This window comes from Vombatus ursinus, unplaced genomic scaffold (assembly GCF_900497805.2).
Source record: "Vombatus ursinus unplaced genomic scaffold, bare-nosed wombat genome assembly UNPS02014308.1, whole genome shotgun sequence".
NCBI lineage: Eukaryota > Metazoa > Chordata > Mammalia > Diprotodontia > Vombatidae > Vombatus > Vombatus ursinus.
In genome coordinates, this window is record NW_020954086.1 from 423304 (window position 1) to 447207 (window position 23904).

Below are 23904 nucleotides of genomic sequence, written 5' to 3' on the forward strand. Positions count from 1 at the left end.
TCTCTGGCTTTCCATATTCAGTGCATTCGCAGAGTTTCTGTTTAGGAGGAACTTGGTGATGTCAACTGAGACCTCTCCCTCAGTAGTAAGCTGCTTTAACATTCAATACATTTATAGGGTGCATTCCACCCACCAGGAGGAATTCTCTGATGCAGGATAAGGGTCCTCCTCACACTGAAGGCTTTCCCACTTTCATGGAATTCAGAGAATTTCTCTCCACTGTAAATTCTCTGATGTTGAGTAAAGTTCGAACTGACTGAAGGATCTTCTACAATCTTTATATTCATGCTGTAGAACAGAGGTATTACATTCTTGTCCTGAGACCCTCAGGCAGCGTGGGGCCCGCAAAACTGCCTGAACTAGATTAAAATCAGGAAATGTTTTAAATAAAAATATAATACAATGTGAATGTTAACTTGTGGCTTTCTAAATCACTATGAGGCCTTTGGGGATCTGCTTCTATTTGAGTTTGATGCCACTGGTATAGGTATAAAGAAAATATCAACATTATACTTTGTACTTTAGGCACAAATCTGCCAGAAACAATTTTATTAAACAGCATTCTAAATCCAAGTACTTCTATCCTAGAGAGAAAAATGTCCAAACTGAAATAACTCCTAGGACATATCTCTACCCCAAAACAATTTTGAGGTAACATTTGTAGGAATCTTGAACAAGGAAAAGGTCACAATATTAAAACAGGGCTTTTGCTGGGAGGGGGGGTCAACATTCTAGAATAGTCACTTAGTCTTCAACTAAACTACCAGATTCCTTCCTTGACCACTTCCCTAAAGAACTGAAAGGGTTTCCTGACTATATTCCCCATCTTAATCTTTAAATGGAAAAGAGGTCACGTCCCTTCAGTGGGTCATAGCATCAGTCACTTCAGGGGTGGGGAAGGCAAGGGTCACAACTAGACAACAGGGATGTCTGAGGTCTAAGTTTGGTTACTATCCTTGATCCTTAGCCACTTTTCTAAAGGGAAAAGTCTTGAAAGGACTTTAGACTGAGAGAAATATTATTTCTTAATATTTTCAGTTGAACTAAAAAAGATGCTTCCATAAAACAGCTGGACCATGTATACCAGTATGTACCATGAATTGATTCACATCCTTTAAGGGCTGAGACCCAACTGAAGTCTTTCCCTCATTCCTTACACTCAGTGTTTTTTCTCCAATATGATTTTATTGATGTTTAATAAGGGCCGAGGTCTGGATGGAGGCTGTCCCACATTTCTTCATTCATAAGGTTTCTCTCCAGTATGAATTATGTGATGTCGAGTGAGGTCTGATCTCTGGATAAAAGCCTTCCCACACTGCTTACATTTGTAAGGCTTCTCTCCAGTATGAATTCTCTGATGATGAGTAAGAGATGATCTCTGGATGAAGGCCTTCCCACACTGCTTACATCTGTAAGGCTTCTCTCCGGTATGAATTCTCTGATGATGGGTAAGTGCTGCTCTCTGGATGAAGGCCTTGCCACATTCCTTACATTCATAAGGTATCTCTCCAGTGTGGATTTTCTGATGTTCAGTAAAAACTGCATTCCAGCGAAATGCCTTCCCACAGTCTTTACATTTGTAAGGTTTCTCTCCAGTATGAATTATCTGATGATGTATGAGGGCAGAGCTCTGCCTAAAGGCTTTCCCGCATTCTTTACATTCATAAGGTTTCTCACCAGTGTGAATCCTCTCATGTTGGATAAGGCCTGAGTGTCCACTGAAGACTGCTCCACAATCCTTACATTTGTAAGGTTTCTCTCCAGTATGAATTCGATGATGTTGAATAAGGGATGATCTCTGGCTAAAGGCCTTCCCACACTCCTTACATTCATAAGGTTTCTCACCAGTATGAATTCTATGATGTTGAATAAGGGATGAGCTCTGGCTAAAGGCTTTCCCACATTCCTTACATTCATAAGGTTTCTCAACAGTGTGAGTTCTCTGATGTTGAATGAGGTATGAGCGCCAACTGAAGGCTGCCCCACATTCCTTACACTCATATGGTTTCTTTCCACTGTGTATTCTTTCATGTTTAATAATGTCTGAGCTCTGGCTAAAGGCCTTTCCACATTCCTTGCACTCATAAGGTTTCTCTCTAGTGTGAATTAGCTGGTGTCGAATAAGATGTGAGTTCTGCCTGAAGGCCTTGCCACATTCCTTACATTTATAAGGTTTCTCTCCAGTATGAATTCTGAAATGTTGAGTAAGGGAAGAGCTCTGACTGAAGGCTTTCCCACATACCTTACATTCATAAGGTTTCTCACCTGTGTGAGTTCTCTGATGTTCCAGAAGGTTTGAGTGCCAACTGAAAGCTGCCCCACAGTCTTTACACTCAAATGGTTTCTTTCCACTATGAATTCCTTCATATTTAATAATGTCCGAGTTTTGGCTGAAGGCCACTCCAAACTCCTTATATTTATAGGGTTTCTCAAAAGTGTGAATTTTCTGTTGTTCAGTAAGAATGGCACTCCATGTAAAGGCCTTTCCGCATTGCCTGCACTTATAATAAATTCCTCCATCATGATTTCTTCCATGATATATGATATCTGAGCTCTGATTGAAGGCCTTTCCACATTCCTGGCATTCATAAGGTTTCTCTCTAGTGTGAATGAGCTGATGTCGAATAAGATGTGAGTTCTGCCTGAAGGCCTTACCACATTCTTTACATTTATAAGGTTTCTCTCCAGTATGAATTCTGAAGTGTTGAGTGAGGGATGAGTTCTGGCTGAAGGCTTTCCCACATACCTTACATTCATAAGGTCTCTCACTAGTGAGAATTCTCTGATGTTCCATGAGGTTTGAATGCCAGATAAAGGCTGTTCCACAGTCACTATACTCAGACGGTTTCTTTCCACTGTGAATTCCTTCATATTGAGTAATGGCTGAATTCTGGCGGAAGACCTCCTTCAACTCCTTACAGTCATAGGGTTTATCACAAATTTTAATTTTCTGGTGTTCAGTAAGAACTGAGCTCCACATAAAAGCTGCTCCACATTGCCTATACTTAGAATGTTTCTCTCTACCATGAGTTCTTCCATGATTGCTAATGTCTGAATAGTCAGTGAAAGCCTTTCCACATTCTCCACATTTATAAGGATTCTCTTCTGAACAGATTCTCTGATTTTGAATAAGAAATGAGTTCTTGCTAAAATCCTGTCCACCTTCCAAATCACAGGGTTCGTTTCTCTGATACTGATTAAAGAGTGTATAGTAATGGGAGAGATTCCCACATTGATTATAATCCCATGATCCTTTGTGCATGGGAACGTTCTGATTAAAGTTTTTACCAAAGTCAGTACATTCACGGCTTCCCTGCTCAGTGGGATTCTTCTTAGGGAGGACAGTCGGCTCGCAGAAACCTGTTTCTTGGGAAAGGACTTTCCTTGGAGTCTCTCCTGCAGGGTTTCCCATTTGCTTCCACAATGTGATCTCTTTGGCAGGACCCTCCCACAATTCTTTCCTTGGACCCTCCTGTGCAAGGTTTCCCAATTGCTTCCATAACATGATATCTTCCACAGGACACTCCCAAAAGTCTTTGCTTGGAGTCTCCCCTGCAACATTTCCCATTTGTTTCCATGATGAGATGTCTTGGACAGGACTCTCCCAAAATACTTTCCTTGGAGTCTCCTCTGTTACGTTTCCCATTTGTTTCCATGATGAGATGTCCTGAACAGGCCATTCCCAAAATTCTTTCCTTGGAGTCTCTCCTGCAAGGTTTCCTATTTGCTTCCATAATGTGATCTCCTGAATAGGACCTTCCCAAAATTCTGAGATCTGGGGAACAACAACGTCCCTTCTGGGGTTTTCCATTAATGTTCTGGATGTTCCTTGTTCTTCTTTATGAAGTGACTCCTCCTGGTTCTCGGTTCCAGTATCCCAGGCTGAAAGACAATGAGAATGAAAATAATTTGCGTTTAAATTGTAGGTGACCTCAGAGAGTTAGGCCACCCCGTATTAGAACGATGACTCTTCCTAGCCCACAGAAACTTGGCAGCCTCTGGAGGTAATGCAAGCACAGGACACACAGAGGGAGGACACAGTCCCACTTATTTGACCACGGTCAGACCACACTGGAAGTTTGAGGTTCAGTTGAAGAAATCCCATTTTAGGAAGGGCACTGATGACCAGGAGTGGGTCCTGAGGAGGGACACCAGGACAGTGAAGGGCCACATGGTCAAATGAGGGTAGGTTGTCTCCCTTTAGTATGTATTCCCAGGACCTAACACAGTATTGGGCACATATTAAGCATGAAATAAATGTTTTTCACTCCTTCATTCACAGCTTGAAAGATCTAGGGACAGTTAGCCTGAAGGACAGAAGACATGGCAGCTGTCTTTGAGGATCTGAGGCCCAGCCACGTGGATGAAGGATTTCCAGGGGTGGGGAACCTGCAGCCTTCAGGTCACATGTGGCCTTCTAGGTCCTCAGGTGCAGCCTTTTGACTGAGTCCAAGTTGGACAGAATAAATCCTTTTCTTAAGGGGATTTGTTCTGTGAAGTTTGGATTCAGTCAAAGGCCGCACTTGAGGACCTAGAGGACCACATATGGTCTTGAGGTCCCAGGTTCCCCAACCCTGGATTAGAGTTTGTCCTCTTGGCTACCAAAGACAGAAATAAGGACAATGGGTGGACGTTGCAAGAGGCAAATCCTGCCTCCCTATAAACATGGAAAACCTTTGGAGCAGCTCAGCCCTCCAGAGTGTGAACGGGCTACTGAGGAAGGAAGCAGGGAGTGGCCCTCACTGGGGGTCTCCCAGGGGGATTTTGGGGTGGACCTCTGAGGCCCCTAACAGTTTCTAGGCCCTCCTCTTGTGTCCTCACTGACCCGGGGGCAGCCTCTCTTTCTAGGGATGAAGAAGCTGAGGCTAACACAGGTGACCAATGTGGCCATGACAGGTTAGTCCCAGGGCTGGGACCAGGCCTCAGGCCTGGCCTGCTGACTCCTACCTCTGTGCCCTTCCCATTGAGCCATGGGCCTGACCACATGGAGAAGGAGCAGTCTGCCCTGGGATGAGGATGAAGGGATGGACAATGGGACTGATGAGGAGAGTCCTGGCATGGGCCCTTTTCATTTAGAGGTGATGGAGAGAGACGTGGTAAGGGGGCTGGTCAGAGGGAGCTGGCCCAGCGGGCAGGAGGGGCCCCCAAGGGAGGGGGCAAGGACACTGTGAGGGCAGCCGGGCCAGCTCGTCACAGAAGGAGGGGACGACCCCGGCTACCATCGATGGCCCAATCACTCACCTGACCGACAAGCCCGTTTTGAGGGCCCGCCCTGTGTCAGCACGGGGACACAAAAAGGAAATGGTCCCTGCCCTCCAAGAGCTTCCACTCCATGGGAAGAGAACACATACATGTGGACAAATACACCAAGTAATTGGGGGGGGTGGGGTAGGCCCAGGCAGCTGGGGCATCTGGCTGAGCCTTGGGTAGGAGGTGGCCCATGAGCTGAGGAATCAGGACTCCTAGGACACACAGGGAAAGAGGGAGGGCATCCCAGGCATGGGGTACAGCCTGTGCAAAGGCATGGCGATGTGACCCTGGGAGAGGAGCAGCAAGGAGGCCAGTGTGGCTGGCCTGAAGAGGGCATGACGAGGAGGGATGTGTAAGATCTGGGGAAAGGCCTTAATGCCACAGAGCAGTCATGGCATCCTAAAGACCCCAGGGAGCCACAGCAGCTCACTGAGCAGGGGTGTGACCTGGTGAGCCTTGGGCTTTAGAAATGCTGATAGGCCAGCAGTGGGAGGGACCTCTGAGAGGCAGAACAGCATTGAGAGACCACTTTTTAAACACCTCTCATTTTACCAGTAAGAAAACTGAGGACGAGAGGGTACTGGTCCATCCCCTCCAGGGCACACACCGAGTTATCCCGTGTGTGCACTGAGAAGACCCAGAGCGATCTCTCCATGAGCCTCAGGCTTTGGATTTCCCAACCCTCACCCTCAAAGACTGGGGAGGGGGTTGGTAAATCAGCAGCAGCACATGCCCCTGGGGACCCTCCAGACCCCACCTGCACCATCCCACACTCCAGAGAAGGCCATACCTGAGGGCCCAGCAGGGCTGTGGCATCCACTGGCTCCTCGACACCTGGCAGAAGTGTCTCCTTCCCAGGGACAGGGGCTCCTGGGGCCCTCTCCCTGCAGATCTGAGGCTGATGGCTCTTCCCCCTGTTCCAGCCAGGAGACCAGGTCTGGTTTGTCCTCTTTTAGCCCTGCCCATGGGAGGAAAGGAGATAGCTCTGTACGGGGGCGGGGTAGGGTGGTGGGGGTGGTGGAAGGAGGTTCAGCTGTGACTGCCCAAGGATGGTGGAGGAAGAGAGGCAGATTTTACCTATTAGTTGTAGTTTTTTAGTTGCCTCAGTCATGTCTGACTCTTCATGACCCCGTAGGTGGTTTTCTTGGCAAAGATACTGATCTGTTATTTCCTTCTCCAGATCATTTTCCAGATGAGGAAACTGAGGCAAACAGGGTTAAGTGACTCGCCCAGGGTCACACAGCTTGTATCTGAGGGCACATTTGAACTCAGGTCTTCCTGACTCCAGGCCCAGTGCTCTATGTAGTATGGCACCACTGAGAGGCCCGATTTTACCTATTTGTAGCAACTGGCTAAAGTCAAGGTCTGAATCAGTTAATCCACAATTAAGCCTTCCTCTGGAGTTCTCTCCTTTCAGCTCTGGAACTCACTCCTCATCCCTGCCCTCGGCCCCTCCTCTGAATGGGGAGGAGAGAGACTTCCAGAGCCTCCAGCTAAGGTGGGTCCGGGTCAGTCATCCTTTCACTTCTCACTGAGCTGTGCCCCGGGCATGCCTCTGTACACACACAGCAGGTGAGGCACACCAAGAAAGACTTCACATGAGGAGGCTTACCTACGTTGAGCTTACAAGGTAACGAAGGCTTCTGAGAGGCAGAACTGGGGAGGGGCTGGGGGAGGCAGCCCTCGGAGATGGAGAGGGGTCTGGGTGAGCAGCCACTTATCAGGGAGGTTTGGTAAGGAGGGTGCCCCCCAAGCAACATCTCTTCTAGTGACACTGTCATTCACAAGAAGCTTTCTCCAGACTCACAATGGCCTCATTTAATAATAGTTTACATTTATATAGCTCTTTTGAGTTTTGCAAAGTGCTTTGTATATATTGACTCATTTTATCCTCAAAACAATCCTGGAAGGAAGGTGCCACTGGTGGGCCCATTGCACAGATCAGGAAGTTGAGGCAGATAGAGGGTAAGAGACTTGCCCAGGGTCACCCAGGCAGAGAGTCTCAGGCTGGATTTGAACTCAAGTCTTCCTGTCTCCCTCCAGGTCCAGTGCTCCGCCCATTGCACCACCAAGTGCCTGGTTTCTTTTGTGTTTGCCTCTACCCCTCATGTAGTTATTTTTGACTACACATTTCCCAAAAGCACAGATCTACAAGGTACCCCCTTCCAGTCTGGCCTGCTGCTACACGCTGTTTTATCCAGTAAGAAATTGTTTTCCTACTCAATATAAATCGAATCTCTCTCGTCAGTCTCTGTGTGTGTGGTGTGTGTGTGTGTGTCTCTCTCTGTTAGTCTTGTGTTTCTCTGTCTCATCAGCCTCTCTCTGTTTGTCTGTCTCTCTCTTCCAGCCTCTCTGTCTCTTTGTCTGTCAGTCTCTCTTCTCTGCCTCTCTCTCTCAGTCTGTTTCTGTCTCTCTGTGTCTCTGTCAGTCTCTCTTCTCTGCCTCTCTCAGTCTCTGTTTCTGTCTCTCTGTGTCTCTGTCAGTCTCTCTTCTCTCTCTCTCTGTTTGTCTCTGTCAGTCTCTGTGTGTCTCTCTCTCTATTACTATATGTTCCCAATCTCTCCACCCTTTTGTGCTCCTCTCCCTCGCCTCTCTCTGGCTTCCAACTTCGTCAGCCAACTCAAACCCCCTCTCCAGTTACCAATGATTTCCCAACCTCCAAACCTAGGGGTTCATGCTTCCTCTTCCTTCCCTGCGGGTGCTCCCCGAGCCACCAGCCCTCCATCTAGCAGCCACTGGCCCTGTCCTAGAGCCCGGCTCCTACACCCGACCCGACGCGGCTCCCACCCCCGGCCAGCGCGCAGGCCCTTGCCCCGTCTGCCCGGCCATCGGCCACAGCCTCCCCTCTTGGAAGCACCGCCCATTCTGGGCAGTCCATCAGTTGGTCGGTCACCCTGTGGAGGTACAAAGAAGGCAAAAACAAGCCCTGCTCGGGAACCCCTGGGACCCTAACAGCTCCGTACAAAGAGTCCATGGGGATGGTGCAGAGGGACAGCATCATCATTACTTCTGGCAGAGCCTGGGACTTCGGCTGAGGCTTGAAGGCAGTCAGGGAAGCGAAGAGCGAGACTTCTGGACATGGGGGCAGAGTCCGGGCTGGGGGGCGGACGCGCATGAGGCGTAACCGGGAAGGGAGGAGTGGCCAGGCCAGGAAGGGCTCTGAATGCATCGGACCCTGGGGGTGGCTGGGGTGCTAGAGCCACCGAATGGGGGTGAGCGGTCATCCCTGCGCTTTGGAAGATCAGGTGGTGGGGGAGAGGGGGCGAAGGAGACTCCCGCAGGGAGAGCGAGCCGCCGACTATTGCAATAGTCTGGATGGGAGGCCAGGGGGAGGCGCGTACAGAGACTCTGAGGACGTAGAAAGGACAGACTGGGAGGCCCTGAGGGTGACCTCGAGGCGGGGAAGAGGAGAGGATTGGGGAGGAAAGGGAGCGAGCTTGATTTTGGACAAGCTGAGCTTAAATGTCTATGAGACTTCCAGCTGGAGATGTCCGCTAAGGCAGCAGAAATGAGACTGGAGGCCACGACAGAGGTTAAGGCTGGACGATCGTCTGCACAGAGATGATCGTGGAATTCAAGGGAGCCCAGGAGATCACCAAGTGAAAATGACTCCAGGGTCTAGGACAGAGCATTGAGGGACGCCTGTGGTTAACAGGCAAGACCGGGCTCAAGATCCAGCCAAGGGGGGGGTGTCAGAGAGAGAGGAGGGGGAGGAGGAGAAGGAAGAGAGAGAGAGGGGGAGGGAAGGAGGGAGAGGAGGGAGAGAGGGAGAGAGAGAGAGGAGACAGAGAGAGAGACAGAGACAGACAGCCACACACAGAGACAGAGAGAGGAAGGCAGAGAGGAGAGAGAGAGAGAGAGAAACAGAGAGAGAAAGGGAGGGAAGGAGGGAGAGGAGGGAGAGAGAGAGAGAGGAGACAGAGAGAGAGACAGAGACAGAGAGCCACACACACAGAGACAAAGAGAAAGGGAGAGAGGAGGGAGAGGGAGAGAGAAACAGAGAGAGAGAGGGAGGGAGGGAGGGAGAGGAGGGAGAGAGAGAGGGAGGAGACAGAGACACACAGAGGGAGAGAGAGAAGGGACACAGAGAGAGAGAGAGAGACTTAGAGAGTGGGGAAAGGGGAGGAGAGAAAGGGGGCAGGTCCTGGAAACCTAGAGGAGGAGGAGGAGAGGGTGATCTCCAATGTCTAAGGCTGCAAAGAAGTCAAGAAGGATGAGCCCAGCTTCTGATGCCTGCCCACAAATAACTGTTAGGTATACAGCACTGGACCTGAAGTCAGGAAGACGAGTTCAAATCCAGCCTCAGGCACTGTAAGCTGTGTGATCCTGAGCAAGTCACAACCTCTGCCTGCCTCAGTTTTCTTATCTGTAAAATGGGGACCATAACGGCACCTACTTGCCAGCGTTGTGAGGATCAGACAGACAGCATTTGCAAAGTGCCTTTCAAGCCTTAGAGCACTCTATAGAGGCTAGCTTTCACTATTATTATCATTATTGTTATTGCCATGGGTCCCTATTGTTCCCCCAAAAGGAACCCAAGTTTCCTGAGGGCAGGGCCTGGTCCATGGTGGTCTTTCTGTCACCACAATCTGTTAACTGGTTTACAAAGGGCTTTCCAGATTGAGGGATGTCCATCAATTGGGGAATGGCTGAACAAGTTGTGGTATATGAATGTGATGGAATACTATTGTGCTATAAGAAATGATAAGCAGGCAGACTTCAGAAAAACCTGGAAAGATTTCTATGGACTGATGCTGAGTGAAGTAAGCAGAACCAGGAGAACGTACACAGTAACAGCCACGTTGCATGATGACTAACGTTGATAGACTTAGCCCTTCTCAGCAATACAAGGATCTAAGACATCTCCAGAGGCCTCATGATGGAAGATGCTGTCCACATCCACAGAAAGAACTATGGAGTCTGAATGCAGATCAAAGCCTACTATTTGCTATTTTTTTCTTTCTCACGTTTTCCCCTTTTGTTCTGATTCTTCTTTTACAACATGACTCATGTGGAAGTATGTTTAATATGATTCTATATGGAGAACTACATCAGATTGCTTGCCATTTCAGGGAGGATGGAGGGGAGGTGGGGGGCGGAATCGGGAACTCAAAATCTCCTAAAAGTGAATGTTGAAAACTAAACAATAACAAAACTGAAGAGGCTCCAGGCTGCCCCACAAAGCCTCCTTCCCCATTTAGGAGGTTTGTGCTTTCTAGCACCTGCATCTCCCAGCCTCCGTCTCCCAGCCCTTCCCAGAACGACCTGACATCGGCTGCACACGGAGGTGCCCGCAGGGCCCGCCTCAGTAGGGCGGCGGGGAAGGGCGCTCACCTCTGTTCTTTGGGAGTCAGCGTCACCCTTCAGGAGACACATTTTGTTGACATCTTGTTTTTGTATAAATACTTTCCCTTACACGTCTGTCCACTCCCTCGCCTCAAAAAAAAAAAAAAAAAGGAAAAAACATTTCAGCAAAACTAACCAAGCCACAGACAACATCTGACATTCCACAACCGCGCTCCCACACCTCTGAGTGGAGGTCAGGGAGCCGGGCCTCTGGGGTGAGGGTGACTCAAGTCCAGGCTGTTACTAAAGGAAACAAAAGGGCAGCTTCAATGGGGGAAGGGCATTTGAGGTGGAGGAGGGGAGACACGCCCCGCAGGAGGCAGGAGAGTGGCTGCAGAGCAGAGGAGAGTTACCCAGAGCTGAAAGGAGAGCTGCACAACTAGAGCTTAGAAAGAGGCGTGAGCTCTCCTGGAAGGAGATGAGGATGATGACGGTCTTCACTACTCCTCCTCCTCACTAGCACTTGGGGAAATGCTTCCAAGTTTGCAGAGCACCTTAAAGTCTGATCTCATTTCATCCTCACAATAACCCTAGGACGCAGCAGCTGTTACTATCCCCATTTTACAGATGAGGTTTAATGACTTGCCCAGGGTCACCTAGCTAGGAAGTGTCTGAGGCTGGATTTGAACTCAGGTCTTTCTGACTCCAGAAGCTCGGAGGAAGAAGCTGCTGGTCCTCCAAAGAATGAATCCACAGGTGAGAGATCATCTGGCCAGGACCAGGGAGGGAGAGAAGCGGGGGAGCAGTTAGTGATTCTCTGTTGGGGCACTGAGGCAGCGTCCTTCTGTCCCCTGGACAACAACCCAGGGAGGTGCCGGGCCCCTCCCAAGACTCTCCCCAGGGGCGCAAACGCCAGAGGCGGCCCCCAAGAGCAGTGAAGACCAAACGCACACACACACACCGGCGTTATTTTCCGTACTTTTCCCATTGAAAATATGGGAGAAAAAGAAAACAATCATTTGGGAAGTCCCCTGCTGCCTACGGGGTCTCTGGGGCCGTGGCCTACAGGAACAGGGTGGTGGAGACCCCAGCGAAGCCTGGGGAGAATGGCTACATCTGGCCTGGTGTCGAGCAGACCCAGTCAAAAGGGTCTTCAACTAAAAACAATGAGGGAAAGAGAAGGCTATCCAGGCATAAGGGAATAAAACCCATGACCCAAAGCATCTCCCCTCTGGCCCCTCAACTGGAGCAAGAAGCCCCCAGAGAGGCACAGAGGTTCTGACGGGAGGCAAAGTGACTCTGGAGCTGAGGCTCGGTGGGAAGGGACTGTGGCCTGGACTACGGTTCGGCAGAGGTTTCCCTTATTCAAAAGTGACAGGAGACAGAAAAAGTGGGATGGGGTCACGTCACACACTTAGAAAGTAGAGTCAGGTAGGGGCATCCAAGAAGCAGAGGAGGGAAACACGACGGAGTACTTGGGCAAAGCTCAATGGATGGAGAAACAAGCACTTTGATCACTGTAGAATATACTATAGACCACCTGGACAGAAGGAAGAAACAGATGAGTCTGGAACACAGTGGATGACAGAGAAGTGATGGAGTCTTGGATTACATAGACGTCTGCTGGAGCTCACTCTGTGTCTGTCTGCCTGTCTCTCCCTCCCTTTCTTTCTCCTCATCAGCACCCCACCTTCCAATGGTCTCCCTTCCCCCCCTTTTTCTCTTTCTCATTCTCTCTTTCTCTCCCTCCCTCCATTCCTCTCTTCCTCTCTTCTCCTTCCTTCCTTCCTCCTTCCCTCCCTCCCCTGTGTCTGTCTCATTTATCCCCCATGCCTTGAACATCCTCTCCTCTGACCCCTGCTTCTTAATTAGTATTTCAAAACTAACCTCAAAGACCACCTTCTGCGGAAAGTGTTTCCCAGCTGTTTTGAAGATTTGGGGGTCTGAGGGGCCTGCCAGCTCCAGAGGAGTCAGGGGCGCACCGTGGCTGCCAAAAGTGTTCATGAGACCTTGGGCTACATTAAGAGAGGGGGCGCTTCCAGGAGGGAGAGGGGACGGTCCCCTTGGACACACTCTGCCCTCAGCAGACCTCACCTGGAGGACTGGGGTCAGTCTTGGGGACTGTGGCTTAAGAAGGACATTGAGAAGACGGGGCATGTCCACCCAGAGGACGGCCGCCAGGAGACCACATGAGGATGGGTGGAAGGACCACAGGCTTTCATGGGGATTCCCTTCAGGGATGGGCAGGAATCAGTGACCTCTGGGGGCCCTTCCAACTCTGGGACCACAGCAGGATCTCCCTAACTGCCTTGGCAGCACCAACAGCCACGTTTCCCTCCCCCCAGAGGGCCAGAGGCCACACCATCCTGGAGCCCCAGACCAGAAGAGACATCCCCCAGCCCTGGGCCCAGGGGAGGAGACCTTACCCAGGGACACCAGGTTCCTGTAGTTCTCCAGCATCACCTCCTTGTACAGCTGCCACTGAGCAGGGCTCAGGCACCCCCATTCCTCCTCGGTAAAGTCCACGGCCACGTCCCTGAACGACACCGCTTCCTGCAACACCAAACATATGCCTGCTGGCCCGGGGGGCACTAGACCCCAGGGGGAGGCAACAGGAGGTGGGCCTCTGTGGGCAAGGCTTTGTGCCTTGGCTTCCTCACTCTGAAAACCAGGGGCTTGAACCAGACCACCTCTGAGGACCCTTCCAGCTGTCCACCTACGCTCCTCTCAGCCCAGACACCGCCCTGGGAGCCCCAGGGAGAAGGGCCCCCGATGGTGAGGAAATCGATCTGAGGGAGTGGGGCCCTACGCCCTATAGCAAGCTGGGGAGGCAGGGGTGGTGTGCAGGCTCTGCTGGGACCCTCTTCTTGGAGGCTGGACCAGATGGCCTCAGGGAAGGAGGCCTCTGAGCAGGCCTGCAGCCGGGCGGCTTGCCAGCCTTGTCTATGGTGATTGTCATGACTGACCGCCAACCCCAAGAAGCCCCTGAGGACTCGGGAGCAGCAAGGAGCAGTCTGGGAGCCTGGAGGACAGTCCTGGAGCAGGAGGAGCCCCTGACTCACCTGGTCTGGGGCCAAGGGGACCCCGGGGGACCCGCCATGCTCCTCCGGGCTTCCCTCAAGGGGAAGAAGGAGATTCAGAGCCATGAGACCTGACACCTGAGGGGGGAGAGAGGAGGCTGTGTCAGGGAAAGAACTGGCCTTTCAGCCCCTGCTGGCCTGGCGAGGACCGGCTGCCTGTGGGGTAATGACCCACGTCCCAGGCCCTATACACACACATACACACACACACACAAATGCACATATACACATATGTGCAAACACACACGCATACACAAATGTGCAATCACACAGGCACACATCACAGAGCCCAGGCATTCCCGATGCCAGGCTCCTCAGAACAGAGTGACCGCGGGGCAGGCATCGTGACCCACGCAGGTGCTTCCTGTCCAGGTCAGGAAGGACCATGGAGCTCGGACCCCACCTGAAGATGAGGGTGCTGCAGGCCCCTCCCCCACAGAACCTTTGCAGTCCCTTTGCTCAGAATAAAGATCTGCCTTTTACTTTTACTTTGCTCATGGGGGCGGAGGAGGGGGATGAGAAGCTGATTAATTGAAAAAACTTATTACTTGAAAAATCAAAATAATAAAGTGTTACAGAGCCAGGAGGCAGGGGCTCTCCTCAGGGGGAGGACTTGGGGGTGTCCCCGTGGGGGCAAAGAGGCAATGAAGAAAGACCACGAGGGCTGCCGCCGGGCAGCCGGGAGCCCTGAAATGTGACCGCAAACTGGCAGCGAGGGGGCGGGGCGGGGGAGACATGGGGGCGGGGGCACTGAGTGGATTTGGAAGTGGGCCAAGGGAGGCCCTAGCGGAGGAGAAGGGCTGGGAACCCAAGAAGGGGGGAGGGAGAAATGGAAGCGGGGTGTCCAGCCTGGGGAAGAGGCGGGGTCCCTGGGAGCCCCAAGGCGAGGAGGGGGACCCCCTCTAGTCCCGGGGGTCCCCTTGCTGCCTCCTCCAGCAGAAGGGGAGAGGTGGCTGGTCTGGGGAGTGTGGGCAGGGGCGGCTCAGTGGGGCCCGGAGGGGACCTCCTCAATGGGAACTGTGGGCTGCGGAGACCCCGGCCCAGCGCGAGGTGGTTTGTTGTAGGCATTCACAGAAGGGGTCCTGCCTGCCCAAGGGCTCCGCCACACACGTACGTCTGCACACACACAATGTACACTTACATACTAGCGCAATACGTACACATGCATACACATGCGCACACACAACGTACACATGTACACTTACACCTAGTGTGCACAAACATACACATGTATGCACACATATAATGCACATTTACACCTGGTAAGCACACAGACACATACATGCATACACACATGCACACACAACACACCTAGTGTACACACGTGCAGAAGCATGCACACGCGTGTACACTTATACCTAGTGCGCACACATATGCATGCATGCATACAACTCACACAACACACACTTACACCTAGTGCGCACAATACACATGCATACACACGAGTACACACAATGCACACACGTGCTCACTTACACCTAGTGTGCACACGTGCAACTAGTGCAATACACATGCATACACACAATATACACAGAACGCACACTTACAGTGCGCACACATACACATGCATACACATGTGCACACATAATGCACACACATGCTCACACCTAGTGTGCACACTTACAACTAGTGTACACATACACATGCATGCATACACGCGTGCACACACGTGCACGACGCACACACACGTGCGGTTAAGGAGCTCTGCTGCACAGGGTCCAGGGGCTCCCCGAGGACACCCAGCGCCCCCGGGGCGGCCCGGGCTGAGGGGTGGAAGCACTTGATGAAACAGGGAGTGACCTTCCCCACCCCTCAGGGATGTCAGGGGACACGCTGACCAGTGGCAAGTCTGGAGGAAGGCTCCCTGTCCCTTCCACACCCACACCCCCCTCCCCCAAGCCCCCGGGAGGGGCTGCGGGCGGGGGTCTGTAGGACAGGGAACTCCCAGGGGAGGAAACTCCCTCTGCCACCGCAGCTGCGGCCCCTGGATGACCAGTCACAGGCTCAGCAAGAGGGGGGTGGGGGTGGGGTCAGAGGCAGCACTTGAACCCAGGTCCGCGGTACTCCCAGGGGCCCCTGTCCCCCGCCCCAGTGACAGACGCAGCCTGGGGACAGGACCCCCCCCCCAGGCGCCCAGTCTCACACACACATACCTCTACACAACCCACGGTGACACACAACCCACCCTCGGACACACCACCGAGCCCACGCCACGCCAGTGGGCACACACGCGATGCATCCCAGTCACATCATGCTTGCGTGCACACAAAGACACACGGGGACACACAGACACAATGACAAACCCTCACACCCTCTCTGCCTCCCCGCCCCCGGGGCCCGTGACGTCACACACCCCTCCCCCTCCCTGCGGGCCCGTGACGTCACGCACCTCCGCGCCCTCTCGCAGTTCTGGAAGCTCCCGCGGCGGCGGCTTCGCGCTGGCTCGCCCCGGTGGATCTGCGCCTGCGCGCCCGGAGCTCGGCCCGCGGCCGGGTACAAAGGCAGAGATGCACGCGGAGGCCTCTGGGAAACCCCGTCGGACAGCTCCGCGCGCAAGCGCAGACCCACTCTAGATGACCCGGCCCAGGGGGATCGGGCCGCAGAAGGGGGCGAGGCCTCGGGCGCGCATGCGCCCCTCGCCTCCTCGTCCTCCGGTGTGTCATTTCCCTTTGAGAGTGTCCGTGGACACGCGTGTGACCGAGAGGTGCGTGTGTGTCACTGCCTCAGAACCCGTGTGTTTGTATGGAGCTGTGCAAGTCGGGAGCCCCCACCCGGGGAGCCCGGCTCAGCGGGGAGCCTGAGAAGAGCCCCCCCCGCGCATTGGTCTGTGCCCCGCCTTGGAGGCGCGCTATTGGTCGGGATGGGACGGAGGGCGTGGCCTAGGAGAGCCGGCGGCCGTGTGGGCTGCGGAGGGGCGGGGCGGGAGAGGCACAACTGGCCGGGGGCGGGTCCCCGCGGTCCCCGCGATCCCTGCGTCCCCCCGCCGGGCTTTGGGCTCTGCCCTTCCCAATGGGGGGGGTCGGGAGGGCGCTCCCCCGCCTCTCAGGAACGCCCCCTTTGGCCCCCGCCTCCCCCCGTTTGGGCTCTGCCTCTCTCAATGGGGGGTCGGGGGGGTGCTCCCTCCCCTCTCAGGAACGCCCCCTTTGGCCCCCGCCTCCCGCCGTTTGGGCTCTGCCTCTCTCAATGGGGGGTCGGGGGGCGCTCCCCCGCCTCTCAGGAACGCCCCCTGTGGCCCCCGCGCCGGCCCCGTCATTGAGCACGAGCGGTGCGCCGCTCCACAGCTCGGGGGCCCCAGAAAGAGCTGTCCCCCCGCCCCCGCCCCTTTTGAGGGGTTTATGGGGGGTATGGTGAAGCACGCTTTCATCTAGAATACGGATGGACTTTACACAGAATGGGAGCGGGCAGGTGGCGTGGTGAGCCCCGTATCTGCTGCTGCGACCCCGGGAATGGATGAGGACGAGCCCGGTGCCCGCAGGATGGGGGGTCGGCCCCGCATCTGCTGCTGCGACCCCGGGAATGGATGAGGACGAGCCCGGTGCCCGCAGGATGGGGGGTCGGCCCCGCATCTGCTGCTGCGTCCCCGGGAATGGATGAGGACGAGCCCGGTGCCCGCAGGATGGGGGCATCGCGTGAGACGCGATAGGAGGAGGGGTTAGCATTTGAAGCCTGGCAGAACTTTGAAGTCAACAACTTGGGGAAATGTGGACCCTAACCCTGGAGCTGCTTCTTGATTACGGGACCCATGGCTTAGCGCTGAGAACAGAATTCGGTTGATAACCATCAGATGAGTAAGGCGTCTTCCACTCCATGGGCCAGGACTGCCCACGGAGGCCGCCGCCCCCCCTCACCGCCTCTTAGTTCCCAGAAGGAGCCTGGGGGCGTCCCCCGAAGCTGGGGAGAATGAGAGGGGAGGGGAGAGCCTTCTCTCCGTCGGTCACCTGCGCAGAGGCTGGATTGCTCTGTCGGGCTCCCCGCTGCCCCTGCTGCCGAGAGGAGGGGTAACTGAGGAGCCTACGCGCTTCACCAGCCCCTTGGATGCCCAGAGGTGCGGAGGAGAAGAATCCTTCCATCGCGGCGGGGCCCCTCTCGGCAGGGCCTGGGAGGCCCTTGGCCCTCAGTCAGCAGAAGGGCGCTGCCTTTTCTTACTTCAGCTGAGACTGAAGCTGAAAACGACAGATGCGAGAGCTCGGGGTGGAGGAGTGAGCCCGGGGGAGTGGAGGAATAGCAGAGGCGAGTAGCGTAAAAGGAGCTGAGACGCTGTGCCCAGGAAGGCACCGGTCTAGCGCGCCATGGGTCACCTCGGCTTAGCGATGGGCACGTACGGTCGGCACCGAAGCCACGGCCACAGAAAACTTGTGTGCACGGTTTCTGGGACAGAAAGATGATAACAAAGTCTCCAATTCGAAGCTGTTGGTCTCCCTGACTTCTTCGCTGTGCCTTACCACGCAGGAACTTGGCGGGAGTGTCTGCTGTCTCTCATGGACGCTACGTGCCCTGTGTGGGAGGGTGTGATCCAAAAGTATGGGTTGGATATTATGTAAATACATATTTGCTTTACATTGTCATTAAATATTTTGTTTAAAGTTGATTGAATGTTAGTGGCCGATTTGCTCTTGGGAAATATGCTAGTGTGTGCGCATCAGCTGCACTGTTAGGACCTGCTACTCAGTAAGCTTCCCCTTTAACTCTAGAATAAAATAATTCATTTCTATTTTACCCATTCATTTTTTTTTATTTTGTGGGACCACAGTCCCCTCTGGCTATTTAACAGTTAAAAAATTTGAGCATGAACCCTCAGTATGTATGTATTTACTTATATACATAAATATCAAGTCAAATCAAGAAGTGTTTATTTAGCATTTACTACTTCAGGCACTGTGCTAAGCACTAGCAATGTAAACGGTGGTTGTCCTTTGTCTTCAGGGGACCAAAATGACGTCACTATGTCTGAGTCCAGGTGTGGTGTGTCCGATTGGCTGATCAGATCCGTAAGAGCTTGGAAGGCCCTACCGCAGGTCGGGCACAAATAGGCTGTGTGAACATTTGGAGTGGAGATGCCTCTAGATTTGAGCATCTCATTAATTCGGCTTTGCTGCTACAGCACAGCACCTTCTTTGAGGAGGGCACACCGTGCTGGGCGGTCCTTTGCCCACGTCTCCCAGGTCTCCCAATCGATTCCAAAGTTCTTCAGAGGAACATGGAGAGTGTCCTTGTACCACTTTTTCTGACCGCCATGTGGGTGCTTGCCTCGTGTGAGATCTTGGTAAAATAGTCTTTCAGACAAATGCCTGTTTGGCGTTTGAATAACATGACCAGCCCATCAGAGCTGCACTCTCTGCAGAATAGCTTGAATGCTTGGCAGTTCAGCTGGAGAAAAGACCTCAGTGTCTCGAACCTTATTTATCCGGCCAGGTGATCTTCAGAATCTTCCTGAGACAACTCAAATAGAAGTGATTTGGTTTCCTGGCATGATTCTGGTAGACTGTCCAGGTTTCACAGGCATACAACAATGAGGTCAGCACAACGGCTCTGTAGACCTTCAGTGTGGTAGGCAGTCTAATACCACTTGTCTCTCTCACTTTTCACGGGAGCCTCCCAAACACTGAGCTAGCTTTGGCAATGCATATATAAACCTTATCATTTATGTCAGAGGTTCCCAAACTTATTTGGCCTACTGCCCCTTTTTTAAAAAAAAAAAATTACTCAGTGCCTCCCCTGGAAATCTTTCTTTAACCCTTTAATGTTTTTTTTGAAATTTGCATAATTTCAAAAATAATAATTTTTAAATGACACACTTTAAGTTTAATTATTGTAAATTTGTGGGGGATTTACCTGCATTGAAATTTTGATGATGCAATATTGCATCATGTAACTGTATAGTATCATATTGTAAACAAGTCATTACACGCACATATTCCTGCCAATGCATGCTAGACTTCCCAAAAATTCGTGACAAGCTCACCTGCCAATACTTGCTTGTTAAGACCTGTAGGTGGACTTGACCACTTATCAGTTATAACTTGCCTTTTGTGTGTTTATTTGGAAAATAATATACTCACTACGACTAACTGTTACACTACAGATGAAACGTGTATGAACAGTTTTTTCAAAATTTTCTTCTCTTCTTTCCTTATGCTTCCACCACCCCCTTATTTTTATTCAACACCGCCCTGGATCATTCCACCCCCCAGGGGGTGGTATCACTCACTTTGGGAACCTCTGATTGTGAACATCCTTGGAAAGTATACTGTCAAGGTAAGTGAACTTACAGTATTCAAAATTTCTCCATTTGCTGTAATCAATGGTTCCACGTATGAATGGTGTAGTGCTGGGTGGTGGAAAAACTGTTTTCTTGGTGTTAGGCCAAAATTAGCACAAGCAGCAGGGAATTGATCCATACTTTGTTGTATCTCAGCCTCAGCAGCTGCATCCAATGTGCAGTCATCTACGAACAGAAAGTCGTGCATCAACTCTCCCTCCACTTTAGTCTTGGCTTGTAGGCTTTTCCATCAGTGCAGCAACTGACCTTGATGCTGCTTTCATTCTCATTTAAGGTGTCTGACAACATCACACAAAACATCATGCCAAAAAGCATGGGAACAAACTCACAGCTTTGCTTCACTGCATTCATGACTGGAAAAGTATGAGAGCATCATCTATCATCCAGAGGCCATGTAAGCCTGCCATCATGAAGCTAATGCAATAATGCTATACAAATAAAAGAATAAGAAAGACAGCAGTTTGGAGAAATAGTGAGTCCTTCCCTGATGGGGTGGTCTTTGGGCTTGCTTAAGACTATGCTATGGTTTGCTTGCTTCTGGATGTTGGACCTAATCTGTTTCAATTTTTCTATTTTATAGCTGGTACAAAATTATTATTTTATTTTATTATTATCCCATCCCTGGAAGAGTTGTTGGTGTGGGTACCACACCTCCCTCATCTCTAGACCTGGCTGGTCGATAAACTGATTCTCGGCACCCACTGTTCTCATTACTCCTGTGACCAACATAGAGATGAATGAGCAGAAAATTCTTCCCAAACACTGTCCTCAGCAGCCTTTCTCTTGAGTCTTTTATCGAACTTGCTCATGGGATATCCTCTAGGAAGCGTGACTGCTTTCCCACCATTTTAGCACATTACTGACGTTGCCCAGTTCCCTCCTAACTCTCTCCATCCTTGAAAGAGCTAAAGGAAACCTGAGGTAGAATGAAGGCTGCTTGAAGGCAAGCCTTCTTTCCTCCATCTGCACTTGTAGAGTGCACTGGACACTCATTCAGCATCATATTCAGTAATATCAGTATAAAAAATATAATCATATTTTTACATTTAGCAAGGCTCCTTGGAGTGGGGAATTTCCTACATCCAAACAACACCAATCACCTTCTGGGTTATTCCTCTCCCACTGTCCATCACCTCTGCACTCACAGGCCAGTGAACTGGTGAGAGAATATTGGTTTGCACTGAACACTGTTACATTTGAAAGTGAAGGGAGACTCAAAGACAAGGTTCTGAGCAGGATCACCTTACTAGTTAGGCTAGCAGTAACTAGTAAATGAGGTCAATGGCCTCTCTCAGTGAGGGACCAAAGACTGGTGCCAAATTCTTTTAATCATTACCTCTGTGTGGTAGAGTTTGGAATCTGGTACTGAGAGACCCCCTTCTTCAGCTCTTATTTTTCAGTACCACTATTGAGATTCTTGACTTTTTGCTCCTCCATATAAAGTTCATGATTATTTTCCCAAGCATCATAAGATGCCCTTTGGTAGTTAATTGGTACAACATCAAATAAGTAAATTAATTTATGTAATATTGCCATTTTTATATTGGCTTAATATACCCCCGAACAATCAAGTTTCTCTAATTATTTGGATGTCTTTATTTCTCCAAAGAGCATTTTATCTTGTATACTCATACTGATCTTGGATATACCTTGGCATGTACACTCCGAATAGCTGACAGCTCCTGTAGCTGTTTTGAAAGGAATTTCTTTCTAGCTCATCTTGCTGGGCTTTATTGGTAACATACAGGAATGCTGATGATTTATGTGAAGCCTTTTTACACCCTGAATTTGTTAATGCTGCATTTAAGAATTTTTTCAGTTAATTTTGGGATCAACTCTTTTTTTGGGGGGGGGGGTTTGGCAGTGGGGTTAAGTGACTTGCCCAGGGTCACACAGCTAGTAAGTGTTATGTGTCTGAGGCTGGATTTGAACTCAAGTCCTCCTGACTCCAGGGCCAGTGCTCTATCCACTGCACCAACTAGCTGCCCCTTTCTGTAATTACTTAAACTCAAATTTTCTCTTGAGTATCACTTCTTTATGTTAACAAGGGCTGAGAGCTGGCTGAACACTGCTCCCCATTCCTTATATTCGTAAGGTTTCTCTCCATTATTAATATGATATCTCATAGTGACTGACTTCTGCATGAAGGCCTTCCCACTTCTCACACTGTTAAGGTTTTTCTCCAGCGAAATAGCAAAGAAGGAGAAAAGAGGAAGCCCGAGGACAGAGCCCTGGGGACAGCCACACTGAGCAAGAGTGAGCTAGATAGAGAAACAGCAAAGCAGACTGAGAAGGACTGGTCAGGTAGGTAGGAAGAGAATGAGGAGAACCTAGAGAGAGGAGAAGAGGAGAAATGAGATGGAGGACTGCGATGGGGAACATGGGCCCAGAGATCTCACTGGACACCAGTCCCACAGCTGCTATACCCACTGTAGGAGCACTTCAAAATCCTCACTGTTATCGAATGTCCATGTTTTTTCACTGCTTGGGCTCAAGTTTGTAGGATAAGACCTCAGCACGCAGTTGCGCTCGGGCCCAGAGCCTTCCATATGCTCGGCAGCTGGGGCCAGGCCCGGCACCTTCCACCTCCTGCTCCAGCCCAGTCTTCCAACTTCGAGGTGGAGAACTTCCAGGGCACAGAAAGGCATTCCTCCCTGGCCTCCAGGCCTCCCGTCTCCTTTGAGGGGGAGGGCAAGGGCCCTCCACTCCTTAGCGACTGTTCTCATACCTGGTCACACCTCCCAGTGACCCTGAATTCCTGTGGATCATGCCCAAACCCCACTCCTCACCCCCTCACCTGATTCCCCATGCCCATCCTCCTCAACCCTCCCACTCCAAAATTTCAACCTAACTCGGGCTATCCCTCCCATTGTTCCCTCTGAAATGCCCTCCTCCCTAGGCAACAAGCTTCACTTCATCTTATGTCTTCTCCTCTCCCACTCCTGCCATCTTCTAGCTCTGAGACTTGGCTCCCCTCTGATGAGCCGGCCCTCCTGGCCTCCCTCTCCAGTCCTGGCTGCCCCTTCACTCACTCTCCTTGGCTCACTGGGCGAGGTGTGGAAGTCAAAATCCTTGCTCCCCTTGGCCACTTCCAGGCTCTCCCCCTTCCACCGTCACTCGGTAACCTCCTCCCTTAAGGTTCATGCTATTCATAGCTGCCCCCCAATTAAAATCCTGGGAGCTGTCTACAGAACCCGAGGTTATTTTTCAATGAGATCAGCGCCTGGCTTATCATTTTTCTTCTCCTCCCAAACTCCTGCCCTCCTATTAGGTGACTTCAGCATCCATAAGGATCTCCCTCAAACACTCTCATCACTCATTTTCTCAACCTACTCACCTTCCATGAACTACCCCTCCAGCCCACCCAAGCCACACACAAAGATGGGTCTTGCCATCACCCACAAATGGACCACCTCAATGGTCAAGAATTCTGAAACCCCCTCTCATCTGACCGTAATCGACTGCTTTTCACCTCTTCTTCTGCCTTCCCTTATATAACTCTACTGTCCATTCACACAGTAATTTCCAGTCCCTTGACCCCGAAACTCCCATGCCATCTTCCTCCCTATTTTGACCCCCTGGTGAACCAATGGAACTCTACAGTGCCCTCCTCTCTTGAGTCCCTAGCCCCCTTGATTATATCCAGCCAAGCCTCTGCCTTGGATCACTCCCATCATTCGTTCTTTTTTATTCCTACACACAGCTGCGGGACAAGGTGGGAAAGAATCACACAACCATTCTGACTGGGTCCATTACGAACTGATGTTACACAACCTTCACTGGGCCCTCGCTGCTGCTGGGCAATCCTACTATATAGCTCCCTTATCTGTTCACTCGCCCACCCTCCAAAGTGCAACTTCCAAATCTCAAACCTACCATAGCTCTCCCTCCTCACTTTCTCAGCTGGAAACCTTGTTTCATATTTCATAGAAGAAAATGGGGCCATTTGCCATGAGCTCCCTTTCCTCCCCTCTTCCTCATCTTCCGTCACTCAGGTGTGTTCTGCCA

At 51.4% G+C, this 23904-nt stretch overlaps 1 protein-coding gene across 2 annotated transcripts; it reads right to left on the bottom strand.

The window, feature by feature from the left end:
• Positions 1–543: 543 nt before the first annotated feature.
• On the bottom strand, positions 544–16057 carry LOC114042216 (zinc finger protein 595-like). 2 transcript variants are annotated; one of them, XM_027860877.1, is made up of 5 exons: positions 16006–16057; positions 13599–13694; positions 12963–13089; positions 6041–6208; positions 544–3882 (listed from the first exon to the last, which is right to left on the bottom strand). In XM_027860877.1, the coding sequence occupies exons 2-5, from the start codon at positions 13680–13682 to the stop codon at positions 1238–1240; spliced, it is 3024 nt and encodes a 1007-aa protein (XP_027716678.1). In that variant the 5' UTR covers positions 13683–13694; positions 16006–16057; the 3' UTR covers positions 544–1237. The 2 variants fall into 2 exon arrangements, with proteins under 2 accessions (XP_027716678.1, XP_027716679.1); XM_027860878.1 differs by lacking the exon at positions 16006–16057 and adding an exon at positions 13257–13262 and having other exon boundaries at positions 12963–13109; positions 13634–13687.
• Between the last annotated feature and the right edge of the window lie 7847 nt (positions 16058–23904).

Bases quoted from the DNA above. Each gene is read 5' to 3' on its own strand.
- LOC114042216 (XM_027860877.1), bottom strand. From the start codon at position 13,682: ATGGCTCTGAATCTCCTTCTTCCCCTTGAGGGAAGCCCGGAGGAGCAT. The intron at 13,090-13,598 runs GTGAGTCAGGGG...TTGGTGTTGCAG, and splicing joins TCCCCTTGGCCCCAGACCAG to GAAGCGGTGTCGTTCAGGGA. The intron at 3,883-6,040 runs GTATGGCCTTCT...ATTGTCTTTCAG, and splicing joins CAGCCCTGCTGGGCCCTCAG to CCTGGGATACTGGAACCGAG.